This window comes from Capricornis sumatraensis, chromosome 11, assembly GCF_032405125.1.
Source record: "Capricornis sumatraensis isolate serow.1 chromosome 11, serow.2, whole genome shotgun sequence".
Taxonomy (NCBI): domain Eukaryota; kingdom Metazoa; phylum Chordata; class Mammalia; order Artiodactyla; family Bovidae; genus Capricornis; species Capricornis sumatraensis.
The window spans coordinates 63,874,525-63,886,762 of NC_091079.1; the positions used below are offsets into that span (position 1 = coordinate 63,874,525).

At 39.2% G+C, this 12,238-nt stretch overlaps 1 protein-coding gene across 1 annotated transcript; it reads right to left on the bottom strand.

Moving 5' to 3' along the window:
* Window positions 1–2,155: 2,155 nt before the first annotated feature.
* FABP12 (fatty acid binding protein 12) lies at window positions 2,156–11,602 on the bottom strand. The gene is made up of 4 exons (XM_068983858.1): window positions 11,530–11,602; window positions 9,219–9,391; window positions 5,682–5,783; window positions 2,156–2,230 (listed from the first exon to the last, which is right to left on the bottom strand). Exons 1-4 carry the CDS (start codon window positions 11,600–11,602, stop codon window positions 2,156–2,158), a joined length of 423 nt encoding a protein of 140 aa, XP_068839959.1.
* Window positions 11,603–12,238: the final 636 nt, after the last annotated feature.

Below are 12,238 nucleotides of genomic sequence, written 5' to 3' on the forward strand. Positions count from 1 at the left end.
AGATAGTCTCGATAAAGGACAGAAATGGTCTGGACCTAACAGAAGCAGAAGATATTAAGAAGAGGTGGCAAGAATACACGGAAGAACTGTACAAAAAAGATCTTACCGACCCAGATAATCACGATGGTGAGATCACTCATCTAGAGCCAGACATCCTGGAATGTGAAGTCAAGTGGGCCTTAGAAAGCATCACTACAAACAAAGCTAGTGGAAGAGATGGAATTCCAGTTAAGCTATTTCAAATCCTGAAAGATGATGCTGTAAAAGTGCTGCACTCAATATGCTAGCAAGTTTGGAAAACTCAGCAGTGGCCACAGGACTGGAAAAGGTCCATTTTCATTCCAATTCCAAAGAAAGGCAATGCCAAAGAATGCTCAAACTACCGCACAATTGCACTTATCTCACATGCTAGTAAAGTAATGCTCAAATTCTCCAAGCCAGGCTTCAGCAATACGTGAACCGTGAACTCCCTGATGTTCAAGCTGGTTTTAGAAAAGGCAGAGGAAGCAGAGATCAAATTGCCAACATCCGCTGGATCATGGAAAAAGCAAGAGAGTTCTAGTAAAACATCTCTTTCTGCTTTATTGACTATGCCAAAGCCTTTGACTATGTGGATCACAATAAACTGTGGAAAATTGTTCAAGAGATGGGAATACCAGACCACCTGACCTGCCTCTTGAGAAATCTGTATGCAGGTCAGGAAGCAACAGTTAGAACTGGACATGGAAAAACAGACTGGTTCCAAATAGGGAAAGGAGTATGTCAAGGCTATATATTGTCACTCTGCTTATTTAACCTCTATGCAAGACTGTATATTGTCACCCTACTTATTTAACTTCTATGCAGAGTACATCATGAGAAACGCTGGACTGGAAGAAACACAAGCTGGAATCAGGATTGCCAGGAGAAATATCAATAACCTCAGATATGCAGATGACACCACCCTTATGGCAGAAAGTGAAGAGGAACTAAAAAGCCTCTTGATGAAAGTGAAAGAGGAGAGTGAGAAAGTTGGCTTAAAGCTCAACATTCAGAAAACAAAGATCATGGCATCCGGTCCCATCACTTCATGGGAAATAGATGGGGAAACAGTGGAAACAGTGTTCAGACTTTATTTGGGGGGGCTCCAAAATCACTGCAGATGGTGACTGCAGCCATGAAATTAAAAGGCGCTTACTCCTTGGAAGGAAAGTTATGACCAACCTAAATAGCATATTGAAAAGCAGAGACATTACTTTGCCGACTAAGGTCCGTCTAGTCAAGACTATGGTTTTTCCTGTGGTCATGTATGGATGTGAGAGTTGGACTGTGAAGAAGGCTGAGCTCCGAAGAATTGATGCTTTTGAACTGTGGTGTTGGAGAAGACTCTTGAGAGTCCCTTGGACTGCAAGGAGATCCAACCAGTCCATTCTGAAGGAGATCAGCCCTGGGATTTCTTTGGAGGGAATGATGCTAAAGCTGAAACTCCAGTACTTTGGCCACCTCATGCGAAGAGTTGACTCATTGGAAAAGACTCTGATGATGGGAGAGATTGGGGGCAGGAGGAGAAGGGGATGACCCAGGATGAGATGGCTGAATGACATCACTGACTCGATGGACGTGAGTCTAAGTGAACTCCGGGAGATGGTGATGGACAGGGAGGCCAGGTGTGCTGCGATTCTTGGGGTCACAAAGAGTTGGACACGACTGAGCAACTGAACTGAACTGAACTGAACAGAGCATGCCCCAGCCCATCAGAACAAGACCCAGTTTCCCTCACTTTCAGTCTCTCCCATCAGGAAACTTCCATAAGCCTCTTATCCTAATCCATCAGAGAGCAGGACAGAATGAAAACCACAATTACAGAAAACTAATCAAACTGATCACATGGACCACAGCCCTGTCTAACTCAATGAAACTATGAGCCATGTTGGGTAGGGTCACCTAAGACGGACGGGTCATGACAAAACGTGGTCCACTGGAGAAGGGAATGGCAAACCACTTGAGTATTCTTGCTTTGAGAATCCCATGAATAGTATGAAAAGTACTCTATGGTACAGGCGTATTCAACACGGCCCCAAAGCTATTGGCATTTTTGCAAAGCTTCTCTCATATTAGCTGTCATAATATTTTTATTTAAACAGCCTTGGCAGTTTGGATCACAGTTTGAGAGTGCCTAAGAGTTTGAGACTGGGTCTGTTTGTACTCTCTCATATGTTCGTGTGCAGGTAACATTGTTCACCACACTTTCCTTGAAGACAAACAAAGGATAAGATATTTCAGTACTGCTGGTGAAACTGACATTTAGAAAAAGGCAAACTAATTGCTATGCATACATACATTCCTTAATAATATGGAAAAGAAATCTATAGACAACTATAAATCAAAACTATTTTCTGAGTGATTTTGCCATGTATACATATATAAGATTTGGCACTAATAAAACAGAATATTTCACTTGTGATAAAGTAATATTCTACTTAAAGAGTATATATATATCAGTTCAGTTCAGTTCAGTTCAGTCGCTCAGTCGTGTCCGATTCTTTGCGACCCCACGAATCGCAGCAAGCCAGGCCTCCCTGTCCATCACCATCTCCCGGAGTTCACTCAGACTCATGTCCATCGAGTCAGTGATGTCATTCAGCCATCTCATCCTGGGTCATCCCCTTCTCCTCCTGCCCCCAATCTCTCCCAGCATCAGAGTCTTTTCCAATGAGTCAACTCTTCACATGAGGTGGCCAAAGTACTGGAGTTTCAGCTTTAGCATCATTCCCTCCAAAGAAATCCCAGGGCTGATCTCCTTCAGAATGGACTGGTTGGATCTCCTTGCAGTCCAAGGGACTCTCAAGAGTCTTCTCTGACACCACAGTTCAAAAGCATCAATTCTTCGGCGCTCAGCCTTCTTCACAGTCCAACTCTCACATACATACATGACCACAGGAAAAACCATAGTCTTGACTAGACGGACCTTAGTCGGCAAAGTAATGTCTCTGCTTTTCAATATGCTATCTAGGTTGCTCATAACTTTTCTTCCAAGGAGTAAGCGCCTTTTAATTTCATGGCTGCAGTCACCATCTGCAGTGATTTTGGAGCCAAAAAAAATAAAGTCTGAACACTGTTTCCACTGTTTCCCCATCTATTTCCCATGAAGTGATGGGACCGGATGCCATGATCTTCGTTTTCTGAAAGTCGAGCTTCAAGCCAACTTTTTCCCTCTCCACTTTCACTTTCATCAAGAGGCTTTTGAGTTCCTCTTCACTTTCTGCCATAAGGGTGGTGTCATCTGCATATCTGAGGTTTTTGATATTTCTCCTGGCAATCCTGATTCCAGCTTGTGTTTCTTCCAGTCCAGCGTTTCTCATGATGTACTCTGCATAGAAGTTAAATAAGCAGGGTGACAATATATAGCCTTGACATACTCCTTTTTTTATTTGGAATCAGTCTGTTGTTCCATGTCCAATTCTAACTGTTGCTTCCTGACCTGCATACAGATTTCTCAAGAGGCAGGTCAGGTGGTCTGGTATTTCCATCTCTTGAACAATTTTCCACAGTTTATTGTGATCCACACAATCAAAGGCTTTGGCATAGTCAATAAAGCAGAAAGACATGTTTTTTTGGAATTCTCTTGCTTTCTCCATGATCCAGCAGATGTTGGCAATTTGATCTCCGCTTCCTCTGCCTTTTCTAAAACCAGCTTGAACATCAGGGAGTTCACGGTTCACGTATTGCTGAAGCCTGGCTTGGAGAATTTTGAGCATTACTTTACTAGCATGTGAGATGAGTGCAATTGTGTGGTAGTTTGAGCATTCTTTGGCATTGCCTTTCTTTGGAATTGGAATGAAAACGGACCTTTTCCTGTCCTGTGGCCACTGCTGAGTTTTCCAAACTTGCTGGCATATTGACTGCAGCACTTTTACAGCATCATCTTTCAGGATTTGAAATAGCTTAACTGGAATTCCATCTCTTCCACTAGCTTTGTTCATAGTGATGCTTTCTAAGGCCCACTTGACTTCACATTCCAAGATGTCTGGCTCTAGATTAGTGATCACATCATCATGATTATCTGGGTCATGAAGATCTTTTTTGTACATATATATACATACATATTAAATCACATATTATATATGATATATATGATACAATGTGTAAATATATGTGTATATACATATACAGGCATTTATACAGAAAAAGCTTATTCATATGAACTTGAAGTTTGTTTCTATGAACATTTTTAAATGCCTACATTGAAGCATTTTTATAGATACTCTATATTTTTCAAATAATTATATATATCAGTACAGTATTTCATGATTTTCAGAGCACTGATATACACATGACGGTATTTAATTCTATCCAAAATTTTTTTCCTACGTTTTGAAGGCAAGAAAACTGAATCTTGGAGGAGATGAATGACTTTTCCAAAGTCAAATAAGAAGTGAACACAGAGATGGAAATGCATGTCTTCAGATTCTGAATCTAATATTTTTTTAAATGAACTATAAAACCTATCTGGTTAGTGATTAAGGTCTTTATAGAAAGCAATAAAATAAATTATCCTTAGTCTTCCACTTCCTACTTTATAAGGGAATATATTCCATTGTTGAAAAAAAATATCCTTACATTAAGAAATGAGGATAGATTTTTTTTATGTTTCCTTAGAAAGAACTATTTTATACTGTGTCCAGAACTAACATTTTATTCATTTTAGTGGAGATAGAGTTTGAGAAGAGGACAATCATGAACACGCTTCCCTCCATTCTGTACAAACAAGAAAGATGACTGGGGAAGCCATCCTGAGAGGAGCAGGATAGACTAAAAAAATGTAGACGTTGGAATTAAGCCAACCTGAATTTTAACCCCAGCACCACCACATTTTCACAGCCAAATATCCTCAGGTAAGTCAGTGTCTGATTCTCAATTTCCGCACCCATTAAATGGATTAAATAATCTTATTTCACAGGAGTATTGTGAAGATTGGCTAAACAATACATGAAAACATGGGGCCATGGTGGCCGTTAAGTGTGAGTTTTTCCCTGTGTCAATTGATCTAGACATCAAACAGACAGCACTTAAGCTTTGTCCCTCTAGTTTAATTTCCTTTTCATGCTTTCGCTTGGTGTTATCTGGAAAACTCAGAAATTCCCCCTGATGTGGAGCAAAGGATCAGCAAAAACTCTCAATCCCTGCCGAAATCTTTCTTGCACAAATGTATGCTTGTTTTGGCTTCCACACCAATCCAAAAATTAGGCAAGACAATTTTTAAAATTCTCTCTAGGTTTTTAGTTTCTCAATCCTTGCACATTTTCTAATCTTTATGATCATATATTTATCTGCCAATATCCCCCATCCCATTCTTATAAAGCAAGAGAAAATAGAAAAATTACATTCACTCCTATTGTTTTAGAACAAGCTGAGTGATTTTATATACAGTTATTACATGCATGCTCAATCGCTTCAGTCATGTCCAACTCTTGGAGACTCTATGGACTGTCATCCATCAGGCTCCTCTGTCCTTGGGATTCTCCGGGCAAGAATACTGGTGTGGGTTTCCACGTCCTCATGCAGGCAGTCTTCTCGACCCAGGGACCGAACCTGCATATCCTGCATCTCTTGCATTGCATGGTGGATTTTTTACCCACTGAGCCACCTGGGAAGCCCATATATAGGTGTTAGATAGGAAAAATGAGAAACAGTTCACTCACCACCACCAGTTTCTCATCCACCAGCTTCCTTCTTATGGTGATCTCTTTGCCATCCCAGTCCTGAACCTGAATCAAGGAGCCATCATCTAAGATTACCGTACTCTAAAAAACAGACAAGACCAAATTCAGCTCAGACTGTGACATATGAACTCTAAAATTTTATCAGGAGACAAATTCTTTTCAGCTGTTGTGATATTCTCAGGTAGTTTTAGAATGGTGTTTACAGTTCCATTTATTTTGAGACTTCATCAACAGTAAATTTGTTGGCTGATTCTTCTGGGGAAAAAGGTTTTAAAAGAGTAAAAACTAAATTTTACCTTCAGGAGTAAGTAAAGTTTTTACAAAATATATTTATTGTACAGGCCAAGTATTATCTTATTGTGTAAAGAATCACAAGTGAGTTTCAACTTTAAAAACATATGTGAAGCTAATTCAAACTCCCAATGTAAGATCCCATTTCCTCTTCTTACTCCAACAATACGAAAATAATTATAGTGTTGTGGGAATATAAAATGGTGTGGCATGTATTACAGTGAAAAATGATGGCATTTGGAGAGCTTCCAGTTGATGAACCTATTATTTTTAAAAATAAGTTTATTTATTTACTTCTTTATTTTGGGCTGTGCTGGGTCTTCACTGCTTTGCTCAGGCTTTTCTTTAGTTGCAACAAGCAGGGGTTACTCTCTAGTTGCGATGTGAGGGCTTCTCACTGTGGTGGTTTCTCTTGTTGTGGAACACACGCTGTAGAGTGTGTGGGCTCAGTAGTTGTGGTTGCTGGGCTCTAGAGCACAGGTACAATAATTGTGGAGCACAGGCTTAGTTGCTCCTCAGCATGTGGGATCTTCCTGGACCAGGGATTGAACTCTTGTTTCCTACAATAGCGGGTGGATTCTTTACCACTGATCCACTGATCCACAAGGGAAGCCCTGATAAACATATTAGTGTGCTGGGAAGGTTGTGTACCTGGAGGGGTATGGAAACTTCAAACCATTTCCCACATACCTTGTCTTATGCATTTCTTCCCTTTTGTGGTTCCTGAGTTGTATGCTTTACAATAAAATGGCAATAGAGAATAAAGCAATAATAATAGTAAAATAAATAAGAAATAGAAATGATAATAATCATAACAACAACAGTAGCTGGCACTTTGTAGCACTATTTATTGTGTGTGAGGCACTCTTCAAGAGTATTAACATATTCATGTAATTCTCACAGCAACCTTATGACATAAGTACTATAATTATTGGGCTTCCCAAGTGGCTCAGTGATAAAGAATCCACCTGCCAATGCAGGAGGCACAGGAGGTGTGGGTTCTATTCCTGAGTTGGGAAGATCCCCTAGAGAAGCAAATGACAACTCACTCCAGTATTCTTGCCGAGATAATCTCATGGACAGAGGAACCTGGAGGGCTATAGTCCATTAGGTCACAAAGAGTTGGGCATGACTGAGTGCACACACACTCTATAATTATCCCCTTTTGCAAATGAAATGACTGAGTCACCATGAGTCTCTGACTTGCTCATAGTCACACAGTTGATTGATTGATTGGTGGCAGAGGTGGGATTTACACCCACACAATCCTGAGCCAGGGTTTGCAGCCTGCTCCTCAAAGTTTAGAGATAACTCTGTTTAAACTCTATTGCAGTTCAATTCAGTTGATCAGTTGTGTCCAACTCTTTGTGACCCATGGATAGCTTGCAGCATGCCAGCCTTCCCTGTCCATCACGAACTCCCAGAGCTTGCTCAAACTCATGTCCATTGAGTCGGTGATGCCATCCAACCATCTTATCCTCTGTCATCCCCTTCTCCTCCTGCCTTCAATCTTTGCCAGCATCAGGGTCTTTTCCAGTGAGTCAGTTCTTCGTATCAGGTGGCCAAAGTATTGGTGCTTCGGCTTCAGTATCAGTCCTTCCAGTGAATATTCAGGACTGATTTCCTTTAGGATTGACTGATTTGATTTCCTTGCTGTCCAAGACACTCTCAAGAGTCTTTTCCAAGACCACAGTTCAAAAGCATCCATTCTTTGACACCCAGCTTTCTTTATGGTCTGACTATCACAGCCATACATGGCTATTGGAAAGGCTTACATCTCAGAGTTTATGCATCCACTGAGCTGGGTTTTCTACAAAAATTATTTACAGTCTGTCCTGTGATAGAGATAATGATAGTTACCAAATTTCCTTTCTGCACTTCTATACTTTCCAGTCTTTTTGTTCTAGTAGTTTTTTAATTTATTATAGACATCTTTATTAAACATTTTTGGTCAAAATTCTTCCATTTGAAATTATACAGGAATGTGAAGTCTCATATTATTTAACAGCAATCTGATAATGTGGTATTCAGTTCCTTTTATTAGGACTTCACTCTCCATGTTGTTTAACTATCTTCTATTGAGTGCTTTCACTCAAATGATAAATATTTATTGAGCAAATATTAATATTATGTAACATCACTAGGTTCTGTGAAACAGAACAGACAAGACATCCTTTCTTGGAAGAGCTTACATCCTAGACTGGGGGAACAGACAATAAACATAAAATATAAATAAATTGTGTAATGTAGGTAAATTGTACATTCAAGTCTGAGCCCATGAGTGAAAGTGTGTGTCAATTCCAGGTGTAGACAATAAAAAGCCTGGTGTCTCTTTCCCAATGTTGTTGACCGAGATCACAAACTTCACATGGTCCAGCTACAGATTAGTTGAATCTCCTTTAGCCTGGTCCCTGGAGAAATTAAGAGGGGCAGATACTTTATGCCCCCATCTCCAGCCTCCTCCTCCACAAAGAAACTTCCCCCAACTCCATCATAACACTGAATATGTACTATGAGTTAGAACTCCAATTGTGTAAGCACTGAGAGCTTGTGGATAATTTGTTACTGTGATATAACCTCACCTTTACCTGCTAATGGGCTTTCCATGTGGCACAGTGGTAAAAAATCTGCCTGCCAATGCAAAAGACACAAGAGACTTGGATTTGATGGATTTGATCTATGGGTCGGGAAGATCCCTGAAGAAGGAAATGGCAACCCAATCCAATATTCTTGCCTGGAGAATCCCATGAACAGAGGAGCCTGGTGGGCTACAGTCCACAGAGTTGCATAGAATCAGACCTGACTGAGCATGCACACACATACACACTCATGCATGCCAACTAATACATGTTTTTATTCATTGTAAATCCATGTATGGAAAACTGCTACAAAATGGAAAGGCAGACCTTTTGTTTTTGAGGTCTAAAAATGATTCTGAAAGTGTTTTCTGTTCAATATTTGCGTAAGAATTGTTAAAAACATCATTTTCAGTTCTGGTCCCAGATACCACAGCCTCTGGTGATAGAACCTGGAAGTAGGCATTTTTTTACCAACATGCCATGAGATTTGTATGTATATTAAAAGTTGAGTTCCTCAGACCAAGGCTTAAGCCAAAAGTTTATCTAACACACTTTAGATATGTTCACCATAATTGCTTATTTACCTGGGAAGATTTCAAAATTAACATTCATAATTAAATTTATCTGAAAATGTTGAAGGCCTCACCTTGGTTTTATGGCCACCTGGTGTGGTTTCCTCAAATTCTTCTCCCAGTTTAAAGGAGATTTCATTATTTTTAAAGATGCTTTTGGTTTTTATAGTGATCAGATCTTCTTTTGTCATGATGGTCACAGTGGGCTTTGCCAGACAGCCAAGTTTCCTGCTGGCTCTTCCTATTCCTGGAAACCAGATAAAAGGACACAGTGATTAAATCTGTTGTTGTCTCCCAAGACTCTCGTTAGCTGTATATGCTAATTAGGAGGTTTTAGAGTTAAACAAATTTGACTCTGCTTGCATTCAAACGTCTAAGCTAGTAGCACCACCATTATATGTTAAAATAGGGTATTTTTTACAGAAAAAAAAAATCTATCTCCAGTTTTGATCTAACAGCTGTCATGTTTTCTGGTCTAGTAGCTATTAATCCTATTGTTTCATGGACCCTTCTGAAAATTTGCTTAAAAATATGAACCATCTCCTTATTTTAAAAATGCACTCATTTACATAGAGACAAAACCCTTTGGCATGAATTCTTCCAGATCTTTATTTATTCTCTTACATTATTTTATGTTCACATGTATAGGGTTTGTTTTTATCTATTATGTATTTTTCCTGTTGTGAAATATATATAACATAAAATTTATCATTTTAACCATTTTAAATGGCAGCACATTTAAGTGCAATTTAAGTACAATTAAGTGTCAGTAAGTACCTAAACAATGTTATGCAACCATCACCACTATATATAGAATTTTAAAAAATACAAATGTTTTATTATAATGATTGTTATTCAATTTGATTTTCCTCTATATCTGTATGTTTTGGAGAGTTTCCATGTCAGTACATACAAGCATACATTTTTGTCATAGCTACATAATATTTCATAGTATGTACATTCTGATATTTAGTTATTTATGCCCTATTGATGGCCATTTTTGTGTTTCCATTTTTTTGTTATTACAAATAGTGCTGTTGTGAACATGACTTCACATAGAACTTTGTGCAGTACATAACAGAATGTATTCTATAAAAACAGTATTACATATACTTCAATACGTAAGTTAAATTTCTAAGAGGAGGCACATTGGGGAGACACAGTAACATGTCCATGTTCATGGAATTCATACTGTGAAACATGATGACAAAATGTGATAGGTTGGAAAATGGTCCCCAGAGATACTCACATCCCAGACCCTAGAACCTATGAATGTTGCTTTATATGCTGAAGGGGACTCTGCAGTTTTAGCTAATTTAAGGCTCTTGAAATAGGGAGAGTATCCTGGATTGTCTAGGTGGACCCCAAATGTAGTCACAAATGTCCACATGAAATGTCCAAGAAATTTTCCTTTTAAGAAGAGGAAGAGGGATATTAGACTCCAGGAAAAAATGTGACTCTAGGAGCAAAGAGTGACTCGCCATGGCCACATGCTAAGGAATGCCAGCAGTCTTCAGAAGCTGGAGCACAAGATTGATCCTCAAAAGGCACAGAGCAAATGTTTGCAAAATGTTCATTTTTCAAAATAATAATGAACAGACTTGTGGACACAGGTGAGGAAGAAGAGGGTGGGACAAATTGAGAGAGTAGCATTGACGTATTTACAATCTCTCCGTCGCGTCTGACTATTTCCTCCTCTGTCCATGGGATTTTCCAGGCAGAAATGGAGTGGGTTGCCATGCCTTCTCCAGGGGATCTTTCTGACTCAAGGGTTGAACGTGTCTCTTGCATCTCCTGCATTGGCATTCAGGGTCTGTACCACCAGCACCACCTGGGAAGCCCAATATATACACTACCATGTGTAAAATAGATAGCTAGTGGGAAACTGCTGTATAGCAAAGGAAGTTTACCTCAGCGCTCTGTGGTGACCTAGAGGCGTGGGTTAGGGGAGGTGGGAGGGAGGCTGAAGATGGAGGGGATATGTGTGTACATATAGCTGATTCACATTGTTGTACAGCAGAAACTAACACAAAGTTTATACTCCAATTAAAAATTATACTCCAATTTTATGTTGGAGTATATATACACCAATTAAAAATTAATTAATTTTTAAATGTGATTTTTTATTTTAAATTATTTATTGAAATCATTTACTATTTAGTATATGGTGCATGTGTATTTATCTATGCAAATCAAGAGTAAATTATGTGAGAGCAGGGATTATGTCAATTTCAACTAATTTTGCACAGAACTGTATCTAGGTGCTAAATCAATATTTATTGTTTCTATGTGAAAAACTGAAGGAAGAGGTTCACACAGAGCAAGCTCTGTGCTGTCAAAGCTCCCACTTTTACTGGCTGTGATATGCAAGTAAATATGGCTCACCCAGTTCTTCCATATATTCTTCAAAATTTTCACAAGAAATGGATTTCCATGTTCCTTGGAACAGATCAACCATTCTGCTTAAGTTGGCTTTAAGGAAAAATTTCATCATATAAATAAGTATGTTCCTTGAAATATGTTTGAACCTGTTTTCAATGCAATTCTGGTTGATAGTGCAGAAGAGTCAGGAAAAATAAATAATAAGGTACTCTAATCTTTGTCATTGTCTCATCAAACCACCCAAAGCAGGAAAGCTCTCTCAAATGTAAGGAAGTCAAGATGAAAATGGAACATGGTACAGATTTTAGCAGGACTAGATGTAATTTTTCCAACTCTAATTTAGGGTCAAAACTAATGTTGCAAATTTTTTCTGTTTCCTTCCATAAGAACCGCTACACACAGCAAGTGCAGACTGAGGCAGCTGTGTCTTATGTCTGAACTCCAGGTCTCTCTCTCTGTTTCTCTAGTCAAGGATGATCTAGAAAAAAAGCCAATGTCTTAGCTGTATAGAGAGCTTGTAATATTTTCATTTTTGATCAGTTCAGTTCAGTTCGCAAAGAGTCAGGACACGACTGAGCAACTTCACTGTATCAGTTCAGTTCAATTCAGTAGCTCAGTCATGTCCGACTCTTTGCGACTCCATGGACTGCAGCATGCCAGGCCTCCCTGTCCATCACCAACTCCCAGAGTTTACCCAAACTCATGTCCATTG

What these genes read in the sequence shown, in the direction of transcription:
- FABP12 (XM_068983858.1), bottom strand. Translation starts at nt 11,602, where the DNA reads ATGGTTGATCTGTTCCAAGGAACATGGAAATCCATTTCTTGTGAAAAT. An exon ending in AGAATATATGGAAGAACTGG is followed by an intron (nt 9,392 to 11,529) that starts GTGAGCCATATT and finishes TCTGGTTTCCAG; the next exon opens with GAATAGGAAGAGCCAGCAGG. An exon ending in CAGGTGGCCATAAAACCAAG is followed by an intron (nt 5,784 to 9,218) that starts GTGAGGCCTTCA and finishes TCTGTTTTTTAG; the next exon opens with AGTACGGTAATCTTAGATGA.